Source organism: Orcinus orca, chromosome 17 (genome assembly GCF_937001465.1).
Source record: "Orcinus orca chromosome 17, mOrcOrc1.1, whole genome shotgun sequence".
NCBI lineage: Eukaryota > Metazoa > Chordata > Mammalia > Artiodactyla > Delphinidae > Orcinus > Orcinus orca.
Window position 1 is genome coordinate 65,877,460 of NC_064575.1, and position 19,780 is coordinate 65,897,239.

The 19,780-nt window shown below is 37.3% G+C and overlaps 1 protein-coding gene across 2 annotated transcripts in view; it reads right to left on the minus strand.

Annotated features, from left to right (window-relative positions):
* EIF3H (eukaryotic translation initiation factor 3 subunit H) overlaps positions 1-19,780 on the minus strand; it is an 87,456-nt gene that overhangs the window by 6,464 nt on the left and 61,212 nt on the right. For both annotated transcript variants that reach the window (XM_033419924.2, XM_004265374.4), the window contains exons 3-5: positions 8,249-8,416; positions 6,629-6,728; positions 5,261-5,410 (exon numbers count right to left, since the gene is read on the minus strand). In XM_033419924.2, coding sequence (XP_033275815.1) covers positions 5,261-5,410; positions 6,629-6,728; positions 8,249-8,416 — 418 coding nt within the window. The remainder of the gene's footprint in view (positions 1-5,260; positions 5,411-6,628; positions 6,729-8,248; positions 8,417-19,780) is intronic.

Consider the following 19,780-nt stretch of genomic DNA (forward strand, 5'->3'; position numbering starts at 1 on the left):
CACAGAATCTACTGTGGCATTGCAGAGAGAAGTAGGGGCGGCCTGGAACAGCCCAGTGGCAGTGAACATGGAGAAAAGTGGGCAGAACTGAGAGAGGAATCAAGGGAGACTCCCAGTTTCCTGGCTTGAGCAGCTAAACGGTTGGTTACAGCACTTACAGAGAAAGAAAAGGCTGAGGAAGAAACAGACTGGGAATATTGGGAATGACTAAAAGTAAATCCAGTTAAAACATGGATTCCATCTGTAACCTAAAGAAAATAATTAGAAAGCTTTGGCTCTTTATCTTAAATAATAGAAAGAGCATAGATCTGGTGTGGGTGTGTGTGTGTGTGTGTGTGCGTGCGTGCGTGTGTGCGCGCGTGCGTGTGTGTGTAGATAAATTTATCTTTTAATCCCAGTCTGGCACTGTCTATATTACCTCGATCCAGCAGCTTGGTCTAATGACTTAACTGAAGAATCAAGTGCTTTTTTCAAATTAAATTTTATTTCATATTTATCTTATTCCATTGTAATTTTGTGAATCATTTTTCACTTTTAAATATTTCTTCTTTGGACATCAGATTAAGTATTCACTTTTCTGTTCTTTTCCAATTTCTTAATAATCTGATTTTAATTCATCCATAATTTGAGCTGATGGTGCAAGATCAGGAATTAAAACGATTTTTTTTTCCCCAATAGCTAATCAAATGTCCAGATCCACTGATTATTTAGTTACAATGCTTTCCAAGTAACTTAAGGGCTGAAATTTAACTATACTGTGCCCTCTCACATGCATTCTTTCACACACATTACTGAGTACATACTTACTTTTCGAGTCACTCTGTTGTAAGATACTATATTCAGTCACTCTGTTATAAGATACTATATAAGACATTGTTGCACTCAAAGCACTCTAGTGAGAAGCAAGGAACACAAAAAGAAATGCAACACAGTGGTAGTAGATTCTATAATAGAACAGAAGCATAAAAGATAGTTTGGTGGGATCAGATGAGACTTTCCAGATTATGTGACAGCTGAATTTTGAGTTTTTGAAGGAGGTGAAGATGGGAGTTGGAGACAAGGAAGATGCAGAGGGACACTGCAGATACTGTGTGTAGTTAGCATGGTCAGAGACACTGGCATGAAAAGCACGATACATCTGAAGAACTGCAAGTAACAGTCCATCAGAAGAAGCACGGGAGAAGGGCAAGACTGGGAAAAAAGAGAGCAATGAAACTGAAGAGGCAAACGACCTCACGGTGCAAAGACTCTTGGAAGTTGGGCTATAAGTTTGGATGCTACTCCAAGGACAATGGGGACTCAGCCAAATATTTTAAGCAAAGGAGTAATATGATCATACAATTTGCATTTAGCAAGATCACTGCAATGAAAGAGGAAAAGGTTAGAAGCAGGAAGTTAGGAGACTGTGAAAGTAATCAGGAAAAGAAATAATGAGGCCCTGACCTAAGGTAGCAAAAGACAAGGAATAAGATGAAATCACCCCAGGAATCACACACAGGAAGACAGACCCCAAGGAACACCGATATTTAGGGATGAGCAGAAGAAGGTTGACTGTGGAGAATGAGAAGTAACCCAGAAGTAACCCAGTGGTAGTATCCTAAACTACAAAGAAAGTATTTCAGGAAGAAGGTTTATCAACATATTAAATTTTCAACACTCTATAACATCCAACAATATCGTGATAAAGTTACCTTTTGCAACTTCAGCGAGAACTCTAACAACACAGAATAGATGGAATACTAAGTGTTTAGGATAAGTGGAAAATGAGTAAATACAGACAGCGACATATAGAAAATCCTATTAAGAGTTTGACTGTAAAAAAAAAAGGGGGGGAGAAAATGAAGTAAAAGGTTAAAGGAGATGGATATTAATGGCACGAGGTCAAAAGGTGTTTTTTCTGTAACTTTGTTGTTTAAGATAATGGTGACTTTAAACAAGTTTAAATGTCCTTACTTACTCTTAGGAGATGCATGTTCAAGTATTTAGGGGTTAAGTGCCACATCTGCAATTTACTTTCAAATGGTTCAGGAAAGAAAGTACCCATTTATGTCTAGAGAGAGAAAGAGAACAGGTGCAAATGTAGCAACACATGCACCTGGTGAATACAGGTCAATGTTTATGGGTGTTCACTGTATTACTTATTATCCTTTCAATTTTTCTCAACTGTCGAGCATTAAAAAAAAAAAAATTAATGGGAAAATCCAGTCAATAAATGTAACAGAAAAGAACCAGTACAGAGAGGAACTGGAGATACCCAAGGAGAGAGGGTGCAGAAAAAGACAGAGCTGGATGAGGCCTCAGGGGAGACACTGATCCCTCATTTTCACCAGTTAAAGAACTGAGGCCCAAAGAACTATATTAAATACAAGAAATACTGTAATTAACTACATGATTACTTGTTAAATAAGTCACTTATGTTCTTAAGCGCAAAAGAAATTCACAGAAGGGAAAGATCACCACCAATCCTTGACTGGGTGATCGAGGAGAGAGCAATGACACTGGAGAAAGCCATTAAGAAGAGTTAACTGCCATTGCAGAGAAAGATCTATTATTTTTTCCAGACCTTACATCTTGGAGACTGACTACACTGATTTTAGCAATGAAAAAGGTGCTACTAGAAGAGAACTTCCCTCTCTACTAAAAAGCGTCTTTAACGCGAAGTACTAACATTACGTGTTGTAGGTATATGTAATTATAGTGAAAGAGCACAAGCACAGGTATGTGGACTTTAAACATTTCATAACACTTCTGTTACTATAGTGCTCTTCAGAAATCTAACCAATAAGAAATACGTGAAAATCTGCACAGTACAGGTCTTGAAGGGCAAAAGGAATTAACAATAATACAGAACTATTTCACAGGTAACACTCATAGGAAATCAGGTCCACTACCAAGAGCAATTTTATGGGGATCTTTTCAGTACCAGTTCAACTAGAATCGTGAAACGGAGTTATTGTTGGCAGTTTCAATAATATAGTCTTTTCTTTTATTTCCAAGGAAAGAAAGAACTGAAAACAGATAACTTAAACAGATGTGAATGGAGAGGTGCAGTGATAAGTCTGCTCTGGCTACAGTATCAATTTGTCCTTATTATCCTTCATGTATGATGCCCACCCTTAGTTTACTTTTTTAAAGAGGAAATAAGAACAGAATTGTTTTTTCATGTGTGAAAAGCCAAAGGCTTGATTTTTAAAAATTAATAAAGGCTGTTATGAAATAACCATTACCAGAACTTCCGTCTAATAATATTAAAATTAAGAATTAGAATTTTTTAAATGAAGGGAATGCAATATGTTTTATTCATAGCGTAAAGCAAAGTTATCAGGTAAATGAAAGAACTGGAACACGCATATGGGTTGTGATAAGCAAGACCAAGCAAAATGTTTAAGGAGCTACTTCAGAATGATTCTGATACGGTTTCTTAGAAAAAGTTTTATGGCAAATGATGATTAGCAATCATCATGCTACTAATGTTAGAAATTAAAATTTGAGAGGTACAAAGGTTACATTACAGTCTTTTAAATTAGTACTATCAATTTGGGCCAAAGTAACAGTCCATTCGTATAAGCACTGCTTCAAGGTTGCTTCTTTTTTTTTCTCTTCTCCCAATAGGAACACCAATTTACCCTTTTAAATAACTTCACATGGAAAGCAAACATACTCTCTTCCTATTTCATATAAAATACAGAAGATTAAAAACTATAATAAAATATTTGTCCAGATCTTAGTTGCTATGGCGAACTGAGAACATTTTCTTGGCTATTCTAAATGCCGCTTTGGACAAACAGACATTACAGACCAGCTCATTGGTAATGGGAAAGCAGAGAAGGGCTGTATTTGTTTTGTATCCTCAATAAAGGAAGCTCGGAGAAAGGTGAAGACGTAAATAATATGTAAGCAAAAGCTTTCACATAGTAAATTTAAAATTATTATATAACTATATACTTAATACATCAAATTGCATGCTGAAAAAGGTTCTTAGCTCAATGCTTTAAATACAGGTGTGCCGAGTGTGTTTGTGAAAGCAATGAAGAAAAATATGACCTTCTAAAAGAGACAAATTAAAGGACTATTATGAACATACATTTGCAGTCAAACAGTACACTCTTTAGTGCCAAATGACCCTTGCAACCTGGCTGTATTACTGAGCCCTCCGTTTACCATCCAGCTTCCATCTCCTTCCCCTGTTAAGACTTTCTAGTGGCCTGTGATGAATTCATGCAATGAAGGTGGCACTTCAACCACAGTGCCACCCATCCCAGTGCATGGAGAAGAACATTGGGTATACTGGTCCTTCTGGGTTTACCCCTACTTGTCTTATACTGAAGAAGTACAAAGCCTGCATATTCTTTTGTACTAGCTTCTATCTGGGATAACTAGAAACCTGATAAATAACTGAGCTTCTGTTCCAAACTGGTTGCTTTATGAAAACACACCTTGTTTTTCTAAGCCATTCAGCAAATGCATACTGATAGATTACCTACTTGCTATTAGCCTTCTCCTGCCACAAAACAATCACTAACATCAGGCTTAAAGGGAATTTAAGAGGAGCTATATACATGACTCTGTTCATATTTCTGTTAAAAGCAATCAATGAGGGGAAATGAAACATTAATTTCATAAAGGAAATAATCTGTTTTAGAACACCTCAGTCAGCATTTTATCAATATAATGAATAATATCTTAGCAACTAGATAGCCAAAGCAGTCACAATGAAGCAAATGATGTCACCACTGTCTAAGAAGCAAAAGCCAGTGTGAGGTTCAGAAAATTCTAATTTTGGTTGAAAATTCAAATGGAAAGCTTACTGCTTATAGAGTCTACATCTGAACAAGGGCAAATGCCACAGTAAAACAAAGAAGCATTTTGGTTTTCTCCCAAGCATTATTAAATATCCAGACCTAATACCACGGCCTCTAAGGATACTGTACAATAAATAAAGCTGAGCCAAATCACAAAACCCCTCCCCTGTGGGCATGGACCATCTCAAAGCAAAAATGACACAGAGAAGGCAGCAGAGCGTTCCTATGATAACAGGAGCTATTAGTATTCAAACGCCACCTCACTTTATCAATAACCACGGTGTTTTTCCTTGGATTTTAGTAGAGCTGGACAAGTACTACATGTTGCTACTATGTCTTAAGAACCTCAAAATGTGCTTAAGTAATTTTCTTCTTGTTTCACAGGTTAAAGTCTAAGTAAAAGACTCTTTTGCAGAAAGTAATAAAAAAGGGACTTTTCATTAGACAGGGCTGCTTACCTGCTAGCAAGACTGAGCAATTCATGTTTATCTGCTACAGCTGACTTCTTCTCAAGCTCCCACATTAGGACGTTGATCAGATGTGAATTTTTAATTACAATCGGCACTTCTTCAAACATGTGCTCAAAGGTGATATTTCCCTTTTTCAATCTGTGAAGCATGTTAAAAATACATTAGTCTGATGGTCAGAAGTAAGTGTTAAACTGATTATTTCATACATTTTCCCTAATTACAGGCCCTCTTCAGGATTTTTGTCTCATTAGCACTTTTAAAAAGGGAGAGAAACTAGAGTTTTACAGAGTCAACCCTAAGTCGAGTGATTTGAACAACTCTGAAAATGATCCGAGTTGGAGCTATAAGACTAGAAAATAAGACTCTTAGCAAAAGAAACTATTGTTTCTTCACAATCAGGTTATCTTCAAAATTTCAGATACTAAAATGTAAATGCCATAGGAAATCATGCTATATAATCTATATCTAAAATATTTAAAATAGCTAGAAAAGAGAAATACTCTAGTTTTTGGAAAGTTCACTTTAAAAGCCAACTGAACTCAAGAGATTAACAAGTAGCAGGGCACTCACACGTTACTCCACACGCGGTGGATGAGAACACAGCGAGAACGCAACTCCTCAGAGTTTAGTTATAACTACCATGCCCAGGAACTGTTCAAGAGTTAGCTTTTCTTTTTAAATGCTTCGCATCTTAATTTCTTTAGGAGCCAAATGGTAAACTAGTAATGAATTGTCTGTCCTACATGAAGTCAAAAGCACTAACTTTAATAAGAAATAAAAATTCCTATAATTAACAGAAAATGAAAGAATTCTGAATTTTTAAAATTTTAATGTAAATATTCCAATGCCATTATGTAGGATCACAAAACAGCTTTTTCAATTAATTCTTTGCATACCTGTCACCCATAAAATATCCAAAAAAATCCACATTCCTTACTTAACCCCCAAAAATATTTATATCTTTCCACACACCCCCAATGAAACAGGTCAGACAATAAGACAAACAGCTCACGACTGTTCTGATACAGAACTTACAATCTGACAGCCACTGAACACTCACTCATCCCATCTCCCTTTATTTAATCATACATTTCTTCAAATCCAGTAGCTAATTAATCCCCACTCTAACTGAATTCACTCATGCTGAGAACAACAGATGAGACATTCCATAAAGAACAGTTTAAACATGGAAAGGGAGAAATCAAGTGGCACTCAGCCATGCAGAAACTTCTACCGTCCACATGGCAAAAGCATTACCACACCACCACCGAGGATTCAATACATGTGGCAAACTAATATCTTAAAAGAAAAACACCCGATCCTTAACATATGCCTTATAGGCCCCCAAACACTTACGCTTCGGGAGAAAAATCCTTCTCTTTACAAACTTCCATCAGTTTAGGAGTCAGTCTGTATGCCTTTAGTGAGAGAGACCCTTGGGCAGTTTTTATGGGATCTCAAATAAGGAAAAGAAAAAGAAATTACTAAGAATTCTGTCACTACCAGTGCCCAAATGACACTGGTTCTGGGCACATTTTGTTAATTATCATAGTCTTTGCAAAATGAAGATCAAAATAAATAATCAAAACACAATTTGAAGCAGATTCAAACCAGCATAGCAAACAGTAAGTGAAAATGCAGGAACCTATCAACCTACTTATAATAGGCAGAATAACTTCCTCCCGAAAGTATAAACAGAAGATACAAAATACAGTTATTTTCAAATCTATTCCTCAGCTAGAACCAGCAATCTTGACAAAAATTAAATATAGCATATGTTCTATACATCTTACATACATCTTGTATAATTAGAAGGAAAGTACTAATGAATATTAAACATGAAAATTCACTGGACACATTGTGTAGTTCTTAGTCCACTAATTTAAATAAACAGCCCTTCCAAAATTTATCCATCCTAACAATCACTGTTCAAATTTTTTAGTTAAAGCAGATTCTAAAAACAAAACCACTAAAGTCAAAGTGCAATCACAAGTGTCTCTTTAGTTTTAGAGAAACTAATTTTATCAAAGCTAACGCTTAAACACTCCGTGAGTAAGGGAGCTTAGCACTTGCTGCATAACGGCTCCGGCATGCCAATATTCGCCTAAAACCTGTGTTAACATTCATGTTGCCTGAAACTTAACACAGTGAAACTTTTAGCAATAGGTGATAAAATGAAAACCAAAATAGATTGAAACAAGTGGAAAATTCATCAAGGTCTGATGATGCAATGTTTCCAGCCAGTATAAGTACACTTTAACAACTTGTTCTTTACTGTAATCCAATTGTTAACATACTGAAACAATTTGGGGGCAGCTCATAAGATTGATCGTATTCATTAGTATTTTTTCTGACAGATACTCAGGACGTTACATTTACTTCTCAGCTGGAAACTATATGCAAGTCTGCCAGATATGGCAAACTGTGAGTGTTTGGGGAGGGGGAAGGCTATAAAGCTGTTAAATTGCCTACAGTTCTGATACAGCACAGAACATCTGGTCTGGAGAGCTTGAGGAAACACCATTAAATAGGCCGAAAAGAAAAAAATCTTTGTGCTAAGAAACAGTCCAGGTTTTGTACGCTGCTGTCAGAGGTATAAAAAAACTTGGCACACTGTGTTATGATTGGTCAGTCACGTACAGAGCCAGACACTCTAGCAATCGGGGTTTGTTAGACATCTGGTCTAGTTCCACCAGCCCCTTCAAATGAGGGAGGGGAGATGGAGGAATAAAAATGAAGCAGCTACTCCAGCATTCCAAAATGTACACATCAGGGCTCTGATAGCAAGAAAAATAAACAGAAAGAAGGAAACCCTGTCTAGACTTAGCTGCTGCTGAGGCTGCTGCAGAAACAGGGTTGGTATTTACTTGAGAAGGCCTGCCAGGCTGCTCTTAGAGGCGAAAAGACAGAAAGCAAAAATAGTAGTAGTAATAATATTAAGGGAAGAAAAGAATAATAAAGGAAACTCCTACTAACCGTAAATGAGAACGACAGATTCTTCAATGGCATGCTGGTAACTGAACTGAGAATCCAGAAGCGCCCGGGTGACGAACGAGCCGTAGTATGTGGACTGGTACCAGCCCACGTGGAGATGGTCGATGTTTACATGGCGAAGGCTCCGCATCATTTCCATCTGATATTGGACTAGATGATGGGGACGAGGGGGACAAAAGAAAAACTATTTAATGACATTACCCATATTAAAAACAAGCCTTTTTGGAAACAAATTTCTACACAACTGTTTATTAGCTAAAGGGAACAGGTTTCCAGATTTTAAATTCATTTGCTTCACATATAAAGAAAACAAATTAAGCTTTCAAATCATTAGGGCATTCCTTTTCTCATTAACAAAAACACATTTTGTAGAAACAGTATTAAAAATCTAATAATAATGCCTTATTCCAAACAAGTAATTATTTATTAAATGTGTCTCCACTTTTAAGGAAAAAATTTGTGTAATTACTAAATTGGATGGTTGTAAGAAGTTATGTTTGAATTAATAAGTTGAGAGTAGTTATCAACGTCTTCAACACAGCTTTAGAACTGAGAAGTTAAAACCATCAAGAAAACCAACAGGAAAACAATTAACTACCACATTATTTAAGTATGAACAGGACACAAGCTGTAGCTGATTAAAAATAGAAGAATTCATTTTTGCCTTCAACTGGTGCCCCCTGCTGCATGTGCTAAATTTAGAAAAGAATTCTTTTTTCTTGTCTGTGTGTTCCTTTGTGTTAAGTAATCAACAGTATTTTTTTTCATTAGAATAGTTATATTTTAATCACCATGTACAGAATGAAACAGTTGGATGACTTTTACATGTCAAATTAATGACTATAACGTATATTATTAACTCAAAGCTGTATTACTAGAAAAATGGGTGCAGACACTATAATAATGTATTCTGAAAAGCAATATAGCCCAATAATGAGTAGCAAATATGTAAAACAGGAGAAAATTTTATAGTTAACATAATATTCAAGCTATTTCTATTACAATAAAAATGCATGACTGTGTTGAGTAAACATATTTGCTTAACTCAAAATCTAACCATTTCATTTTCAAAACTCTTAATCAGGTTTTAGCAAAAGTAAAGTTAAATGTCTGTCATTTCCTTGGTTATAGCACTACAGTTTTACAAAGCAAACAAAATTCAGAATCATAAAGTATAGAAGAACCTTCCCCAGATGGACATGGTCTTTTCAACATTTGTTACTAGGTAAAGAAAGTATAAATCTGCTTATTCCAAGGAAGGTTATATTTCTTATGATAAAAGATGGCAGCCAACTCATCAACTACTCAAGAATTATGTGTTTTTTGAAGTTTTCTTTTCATATACAATATGAAGGCTTCAAGAAGAAGCAGTATAAAATTAACATGGTTGGGCTTCCCTGGTGGCGCAGTGGTTGGGAGTCCGCCTGCCGATGCAGGGGACGCGGGTTCATGCCCCGGTCCGGGAAGATCCCACATGCCGCGGAGCGGCTGGGCCCGTGAGCCATGGCCGCTGAGCCTGCGCGTCCGGAGCCTGTGCTCCGCAACAGGAGAGGCCGCGGCAGTGAGAGGCCCGCATACCGCAAAAAAAAAAAAAAAAAAAAAAAAAAAAAAAAAAAAATTAACATGGTAATCTTGAATCAATTACCTTTTATCTTAATTTTTTCGCTTCTAGCATATAAGATATCCCCCTTCCTAGCCAGTTTAACAGATTCCTATCAACCACATAAAACTGGGATAGAACCATTGCTATTGTTTCTTTCTGCTTTAAAATTTCATAACTCTTTTAAAGTAAAATCACTGATTTGGCTAGTAAAATTTAATCAAATGTAACTTATGAATGAAAAATTCTAATATCACCAGTAAAACAGGAGCCAGAACTAAATTTAATTATTTATTTTAAAAGGATAGGAAAGAGGAGATGGGGAGCAATTACCAAGCAACTGACAGTACAAACACTATTTTATAGGATGCGTTTTTTAAAACTGGTACTTCTAAAACATCTGTCAATGTACAATTTAGCTATAATATAAGCAGAAGACAGATTCTACCAACTGGCAGTAGTAGAAAAGAAGAAAAGACCCGGAGTCTAGTGATCTAGGTTCTCATGTCGGCTCTGAGATTTCTGCCGTGGGGCATCTCGCTGTCCTTCTCTGATGCTCAGTTTTCCCATCTCCAAAAAGATCTGAGAGCTCATCCCAGTCAAAATGCTACGATTCCACACTGTTCACTGGATATGCTAATTACAAGTAATGATTCTTCTATAAACTAAAGCAGGTAGCATGCATTAATAATTAAAATAAAAGTGCTTTCCTATGAAAAATATTCTGTAATCTTACTGTCAAACAGCCTGAATACAACAGATTTTATAATAGCATTTTCAGGATGCATGAAGTAGAAAACTTTACAATCAGTAGCAAACCTCCAGATTCCTTCTTCATCCAGAGTCTTACCTATCTTATAGCCCCTTGGTAACGATAAGGAGGAAAATGAAGTGTTTCTCTCAGCTAGAGAAGAGACTAAAGACTATAAGCCTATGAATGAAGCCTGTCGCCCTCGGAGTTACCATTGTAATAAATGCCAATGTATTTATTTCTGGGGATTGAGGGATGAAGAAATAAACCTCTATATTACGGGTGAGGCTGGAGGTGGGGGGAGCACTTCTATTTTCCTCTTCTACAGCTTAGAAAATCATGACATACAAGATTTTACGAGGCTTTAATAAAAATTTATTTTTAAGGTCATAAGAGTTTTCATAGGATGAAAATACAAATCTAAGGGTTAAGACCAATGACAGGTGAGTTAATAAAATTGCTTTTGAAAATCTACAATGAACTGGAATTTCACTATTACACACACAAAAAAATATGTGAAATTTCAGGTCATTCTTCATCTAGGTTTAGACCTACCACCCCAATTTTTTAAATTAAAAAACACAACTTTTTTTTTTTTAAATGCATGTCCTCTTGGAGGTATCAGAGAAAGAAAGGATCTAACTAAAAAGACTACAAGTGATCCTTGAAAAGGTGAGGGTAAGGGTGCTAGAGCTCCAAAGTGAAGTTGGGGTGCACTGAGGCCCAGTCCTCGCTGGAACTATACATATAAGGCTCCATTAAATGCACAGTTTAAAGAGGTTACTTCAATTTAATTAAAAAAAATTTTTTTAAGGAAGTCATATTTGTTCTATTATATGCAATCAAGAGACAACTCAGAAACAGCCATGTGAATTTTTACCTCTGCAGTGTTTTAGGTCTATGTCCTTGTTCTAATGTTAACACAGACATGTGACCCTTGTCTCCTTTCACAGTTTTTCCTCCTCCTCCAACCCAAGTTCTCAAAAAGTACAAAATAAAACCCTAAAAAGCTTCCCGGTAAACCTACGTGGGGATAAGAAATGCACAGCAGACTGTCCCACTAAACTGTGCTCCCAACACGCCCATCAATCAACTGAACTGAGCTGCCACACCGGCTGACACCCATTTACCCTCTGACACGGAAAAAAAAGTCGTGATACAGTGACATGCCAGTAAACTTTACACAGGAAATAAGGAACGATCATTCCAGATTCTAATCTCCCAGGCAAATACCACTGCTTTAGTGGCTCTGCTAGTCTAGTCCCTCTCAGGAGTTATGCTGGAGGTGGAGGGGAGGGATACTGGGGGTGGGCAGGTGAGACACAAACAAGAGACCCAGTTTAGCTAGGACACCGGGTAAACAGAAAGGGGAAGGGCTCATGCTATCTGGAAAGGACTGTGAGGACGGACGTGTGTCCCAGCCCGCAGGCTCTGGGGAGTAGGGGCTGGTGCTATTTCCTTCTCATTCCCAGCCATCCTCACGTACCCTCTCTCTCCCTGCCACCACCCGCCGCTGGAGTTTTAAAAGAAGGGTAGAAAAGATGTGGCTAGACAGATAAGGTTCACTCCTATCTCTCAGAAGGAAGAGAATTACAGCAACAGAAACAAAAGAGAAAGGAGAAGGAAAAGAAAACCAAAGTCCCTTGATATTAAAGTGCCACACCTCCCTATAGTTGAGTTAATGCAGATCAATGAAATAAGAGACAAGCATTTACTGGCAACTCTGACGAGTTGGCTCAGGGTTAGAGACACTTTCATTTTTGTTCTAAAGTTCTCGTATTTAACAGAAGCCCAAGTGGCAATTTCAACCAACGATATTAACTTCTGAGTTAATGGCTAAATATTTCTGGAGAACTTTCCAAAGATGAATAGCAAGGGAAAACTTTTGGGGAGAGGGGGATTACTTTAAAATATGATAATATTCAATAGAAAGGCTCAGAATTGTGTAGTGAGAAGTTTAGGAAAGAACATTTTAAACGTTGTTAGTTTAAAAAGCAACCCCCCTGCCGACTGACTGAGGAGAAACAGTGAACAGCAAATGAATTTCAAAGACTAATTGGTAGTTACTACCAAGCCAACTCAAATTACTAATACAAAAGCTACACTTAGATGCAATTGAGGTGGTGCTACAAAATTTGGAAGGATTATAAAAATGAGGTGAAGTTTTATAAATCTCTTCAACCTCTACAATTACCTTCATTGCTTAAGCCGCTCCCAAGCAAAGGAGAGCCTGGTTTACAACACTGAGGAACTGCCCGCAATCTGGCACCAGTGTATGCACATTCACTTTTTCCAGATACCCTCCTTTGCGAAACAGTCAATTTTAAACTGCCTAGAGCTGAACAGTCTTAACTGAGGCAGGCTGCCCAATAACTACTGCTTTCAAAAATCTACCACATTTGTTGGGCTTTCTCCCGTTTTATCTCCAAATATGAAAACACTGAAAATACTATGCTGCCTTATATTTAAATGCTGTATCTGGACTCACACGCTGGCAAACAGTCGAACAAGAGTTTGAGATATGAGTTCTCCTTAAGATCACCGGGAAGGACACTGAATTCGAAGCTTTTCAGTTCAGCACAATAATTAATCAGCATTCTTTTCACCTCCAATTCCTCACCTTCATTTTAAAAACCATCTTTATTTTATTATTTTAAGTGAGTCCTCATGAAATGCAATTTATTGCCAAAAAACAGGAACAAAGAATTACCACAGTTGGCCAGGCTGGGATGAGCTGAAAGTAGAAAACTGAAGCTGAAGCATACTTTAAAACTATCTGTCTGGCAGATTGCACGCGCACGCGCGCACGCGGCGGGGGGGGGGGCTGTTAGAGATGTCTTATTGGGGAACAATTAAAGGACCAAGTAATAAACTAATTTAAATTTTAAAAATTAAAAACAATTCAATGGATCTATTGTCTTATTTGACTACTTTGATATTGTATCAAACAAATCCAAATCATTTAAAAATATATTATAATAAAATCTTATTAAAAATATACATAGATATAGTCTGGAGGAAAAGGACAAGACTAAGCACCAGGAAAGAAACCAGCACTTAGTGAGCACTTATATGTCACACTGCCTGCTATGTGGTCTGCATATGTTATCTGACTTTATTCCTCACAATAACTCTAATGAGCTAATCACCGAAATCCTTTTAGAAAAGCTGTTTACCACAGCTTGTAAAGTGGCAGGACTCAATTGGACTTTAGACTTTCTGACTCCGAAGCCCAGGCAACCATCCATTTACAGAATCTCATCTCTTCTTTATTAGTAAAGTGTAGAGTGAATTATTTCTGAATCAATAAAGCATAACAGAGATAGAGCAGAAATACACAATTTCTAGGTTTTCAGAAACCACAGCTTGTGCATGTTTGATCACTAAATTAACTAGTAATTTAGCACTACCAGTAAGATTTTAAGTGATAAAACCACCTTCAAAGATTTTTAAATGTCAAAGTTGAAATTATCACAAACATGTAATCAAACTCCTAAAACACTGCATTCTATGTTACTATTTGAAACTAAGCACTGGACCAGATCAAAGATGACCTGCACAAACAGATCAAGAAAAGGAACAAAGAGAGACCAGATGTACTTGTACATGCTCTTTGAAACAAAGAAACAAACTAAGCTCAACCAAGAGATGCAAAGGGCTTTAAAAGCAAACAAACAAACAAAACCCCACAATTCTGAAACAAATTAATGATAACAACAAACATGACAGGAAAGTGGAATACATCAAAATATATCTGTTCTAGCATTAGGGCTAACCTAAGGAGGGCTTTTAAGAAACTTATCACAACCCTCCTTCCCAGCAGCACCATGAGACACGTTGAGCGCGGACAGGCTATGAACTGTGAAGGCTCTGCCACATTATTTAATAAGACAAACTATTCTGTGCTTTCCTCTTCATATCATATTTTCTGCCAAGCCACACATACGTTTCAGGCAATGCTCAAAGCTAGGAGCAGATGTAGATTTAAGCAAACAGAATGTGCATTTGAAAAAAGAATTAAATAAGAGTCTACTTCGGGTAGAGAGAACTATAGAGTACATATTTCTTAAAACTTTCATATTCTCTTCACCCAGTCTGCATTACGTATTCATCCTTTTTTTAATCCCCCAATTAATACACCTGTTATTAAGGCCACGCTGGGACTGTTTAAGAACTATGGTAAGAGTTCAATTTCTCACAATATAGAGAAATATACAGTCCAATATAAATTCTACTCTACCTAGATATTAACCTGTTCTATTTAAAAAGAAATAACAAAAATACTGCCTTTCTTAATCTTACCAGAAATATTTTTTAAAGTGTTCATTTGTCCTGGGTGGTTTAATTTCTTCTTTAAAGTGTTTATGAATTCTGACAAGTAATTTCTTCTGTATGCTAAGCTGGGAATAAGGGAAGAGGATGTGTGTGCTACTGTATCTTTTAAAACTAGTAAGAGCTTTGAAAATTATTGGAAATCAGGGTTTTTTAGAGGTTTTAATGTATCCCAAGAAGTCTCCTATGAAATAAACTGGATTCTTCACAGAAAATACTGTGTATATCCTGCAACAAATTCATATTGTATCTTCTTAATCAAATCATGAAACACAGCCAAGAAATCCTATTTCTTTGAGGTTACGAGAATTTTTAAAATATATATATACATTTATGTCCTTGGTCATGAAAACAGATGCACGTAAGTGAATGACAGAGAACAGCAACTAAGTTAATTGTATGTCATTTGAGATCCATTTACACAAAGTAAATTCACTTTGATGGGAGCAAGGGGATATAGACCCCCTTTCCTTACCTATCACCATGAAGAATTCTCACTTAAAGAATAACCTACTGACTACTGCTACCACTTGCTACAATTAGGAGCACAGTATGTTAGAAGACCAAATGAGAATCTTTGGGTTTAGAAAAATATATATTTCATGCTCTTTCATGAGGACAGGTAACGCCCCTGTCATATTTACAGCTATATTTCAAGTACTTGTTTAATGCTGGCACAAAGTTAGGTACTATAAGAAATATTTCAGAAACCTAATTGTTGTTAATGTACTAGAGGATGGTCACAATTATTAGGAAATTATAGATCGATAAATCAATCCATCTCCATCTTACCATGTTCACAAAGGACATGAAGTAGCTTGCATTAAAAAGCATAACCAGTAAAATCACATCTAGGGAAAGTATAAATTAGATTAAAGAAGGTGGAAACTGAAGGTGAGGCAGAGACCTGAACAAAGTGAAGCAAGCCATAGATATTTTGGTTAAAACACACAAATTTAGTTCTGGGCTCTGGCAATCAAATCAAAAAGGGAAACATGGTAATTTATATTATCCAAAGGGAGAAAAACATAAGATCCCAAAGTAGGTAAGGCTTTTATCTAGTTCTTAAGCCTAAAATGAAATTTTCATGTGGGGTCTCAAAGGAAAACTATTGTACAGTTTTTTGAGAAGCAAAAGCATTTCTCTAATAGAACAATCACAACTTATTTACCTTTTTTATAAATCTAGGATTTTAAAGGAAAACAAGGAGAGAATGGCTCATGAGTCTTAAAACAGAAAACAGTTTGTACAAGTTACAAGCAGCAGCAGAAGCAGCAGCAGCAGCAGCAGCAGGGGAATAAAAGAAGAAAGGGCTACCAAAATGAATTAATAGTTTCATCCCATAAGAAACTACCTATCAGACTCAGGCTGTTCAAAACATAGAATGGGATGCATCAGTAGTGAGCACTAAATACTCAAAATAGAGAACAAATGATCACTTTTTGGAAGAACTGTTTGCAGCATACAACCAATACTGTTCATTCTGAAACCGTTTACTGAGTATCACCTGTGCTGGGAGCCTGATAAAAGTTATAGTGACATGAGCTTTAAAGGTACCCCCTCTTCAATAGGAGCTGGTGGTCAATTAACACATTTATCTCTCTGAACCTTAACTTCCCCACCTAGAAAATGGTGATTTCAACTTCCAACCATATGATGATGGCAATTTTTAAAACTTACCTCCAGTCCAGATGGCTGTTTGCTTAACGAGCATTTTTCGGCGTGAGTTCCATAGGTAATGCACTCGGTAAAAGTATACACTGACTTTATCAATCCCACCCTCCATGCCTACTAACTCTGTTTTCTCCCTCAGTGAGAGGCCCTGAGTCATCAATCTTGTCCACCTTCTCCCACACTCAGCTCATATAGTCCTCTACTTTCTTAGTAGCTCTCAAATCTGTTTTCTCCAAGGCAAAAATCATTTAGAATGTTTCTAAAAATTTGAACTGGGAAAATGCTCGTGAGATGCCAAGAGGAGGAAAAAAAGCAGAATATGTGAGTAACCTAGGTTGCTCCCTCCTCCGAAAGAGAAAAACTAGAAAGAAATATGCTAAAATGGTAATGGCAACAGTTCTCCGGGGAGTGGGATCATAGATGACTTTTGTTTTCTTACTTATTCTTACCCTTATTTTCCATGGTTTTCGGCAAAAGAAGTGTGCAATACATACAATATTATAGGAGTACGTACACAAGTATCAACAGCATTTTCTTTTGCTGGCCAACTTATTACATTTAACATGGTCACCAAATAATCTGGATACCAGAGCTCCTAAACTGTGGGAGCAGAGAACAGAATATGGTACCAGACTATTCAGAAGAATCTGAAGTAGCCAACCTGGTCTGAATACCATCTGCTATGGACTGAACTGTGACCCACCCCAAATTCTTAGGTTAAAAGCTTGACCCCCAATGTGATGATATCTGAGGATAGGGTCTTTGGGAAGTAATTAGTTTTAGTTGAGGTCATGAGAGTAGGGCCCTCACAATGGAGTATGTGCCTTTATAAGTAGAGACACCTCAGAGCTTGCTTCCTCTCTCCATCCATAGGCAGTACTGAGTAATCAGGCTGTGTGAAGACACAGTGAGAAGGTAGCCACAACCCAAGGAGACAGCCTTCACTAGACATCAACCCTGCTGGCACCTTGATGTTGAACTTCCAGTCTCCAAAACTGAAAAATAAATTCCTGTTGTTTAAACCATCCAATTGTTTAAACCATCCAGTCTATGGTATTTTGTTACAGCAGCCCAAGCTGACTAAGACACCATCTTTAACACATATTAGTTGTGTGACCTATGACAAACTGTCTCAGCCTAGGTGTCTGCCATTGTAAGATGGGAATAAAAACAGTATCGACCTCATGAAGTAGTAAAGAGGATAAATGAAAGCCTTAGCAACAAGAGCTTGGTGCACTGAATACCTCAAGAAGAGCTCAGTGGGCTTTCACCATCACCTATCATTCAGAAATGCTATTTATAATCTAGAGGTTATGGTGTTTATCTGAGTCAAAGGAAAGTTTATGTACAAATATGAATATGATCAAAAAACAGTCTACCGTGAAAAAGGATTACACAAGGAAAATATACTTCTTAGACACTAAAACTATAAGCTAATTATTTTCAGTACAATAAAGAACAGAGTCAATAAAGAAAGAGACAAGCTACAGAAATTAGATTTCGAGAAAAGGTACTCTTGGGTGTTCTATTATTACTGGGTATAACAATATAGTTGCATTGTGCTATATAAGTTTCTATCTCCTGATTGCATTTGTAACTCTTCCAAATAAAGGAAATAAGCTCCCTGCCCCCTCCCAAACAGGTGACTTTAGAAACCGTACTGAGAATACGGGTGGAAATGGGAAGGAAGAGTGAGCAGCAGTGCCACCTTACACAAGGCACTGACTGAGTAAAGGTTACTGGAAATACTGCCCACCCAAGTGACAGAGCTAAACTCAGTTCAGTATAGCAAACAGCTTTCTAATGTGCCACCTATCACTTAGTAGGGTGATCCACTCCTGCAGCCTCAACTGTCCAAAGATAGTGCCCTTTACCTTCAAACATCAGGACAATTTGGATTAGAAAATCAGTATTAAAGATGCTATAAGAAGAAAGCTTGAAGGACACGAGTCTTTTAAGAGTATCCTTAACTGCAACGTAAAGGGAAAGCTGGCAAGAATGGAAAGTGACAGGAGTTAAAGAAAAGAAAAGGCTAGGAAGAGCAAATAATTTCCTATGGATTATTTATATCATAGAAACAAAAGGACTTGTAACCACTCTCTCCATCCAACCCTTTCTTACCCCCATCTCTTTCCCTACACACTCAGCTTCATGCAAACTTATTTTTATGGGGTAAGGAATAAAGAGGTCTATGCTGAGAAAAAGAACAAGCAGAAACCCACACAGCCACCACAATAAATCTGAGGCTTGATCCTTGTGGCTTGTTTTTAATGAGGCCATGTTACTTTTCCTGTTACAATCTCCTTTTCCCAAAACCATACAAATATGCACTTTGTGGAGAGACGGTGTGAAGCTTTCACTCAATTTTCAAAAGGGCTAAGATCCAAAAAAGAGTAACAAGCACTGAGATGCAATAGAGAACAAGCCAAATGTGGTCTTGGCTCTCAGGGAACTTCCACTCCTCTGTGCACATGTAGGGGGAAGGTGGGAAGGAGGCAAGATGTGAAGCAGTAATCAATTCAGTTCAGGGGCAGCCAAACAGTAGCACAGACAGCACTGAGATCACCAAAGACACACCATTCAGGGAGAGTAAAAATGACAGGCCAAAGGTCCCAAGGAAACCCCAGCAGGACACCCAACAGACTGTCACTTTTACCCTTGTCCTACCAAGACCAGGAAGTCCATCATGTGGGAAGCTGGATGGAGGCTTCATCTAAACAACTCTGTGATTTAGATTAGTAATTCCCAAGAGAAAATACGCTCCTTGACCGACCAGGTGATATGACCGGAGCTAGTAAGCTAAGACTGTTCTAACGGCAAGGAGTAGTGATCCCAACAGAGAGGTAACCTTTCTCCATTTGAGAAGAATACACATTTTGGGGGAAAGCCGGTCTCTAGCAAAAATGTTATGTTATAAAAATACACTTAGCACAAACTGTATCCTGCTATGTTACAAACGTACCTTGAAATACAGTTCTACAGTCACACACTAAAAACCATCTTCAAGCAACTCAGTAATCCTGTTATCTTTTGGAGTTTTTACACAGCGATCTCTAGAAGCCATTACCGAGACTTGTCTAATCAGTTGTCATTATGTAATCTGAGGTTCCTAAAGATGCTTTTCTATAGCGGACCTCTTGGATTAGAGAGGAAGATG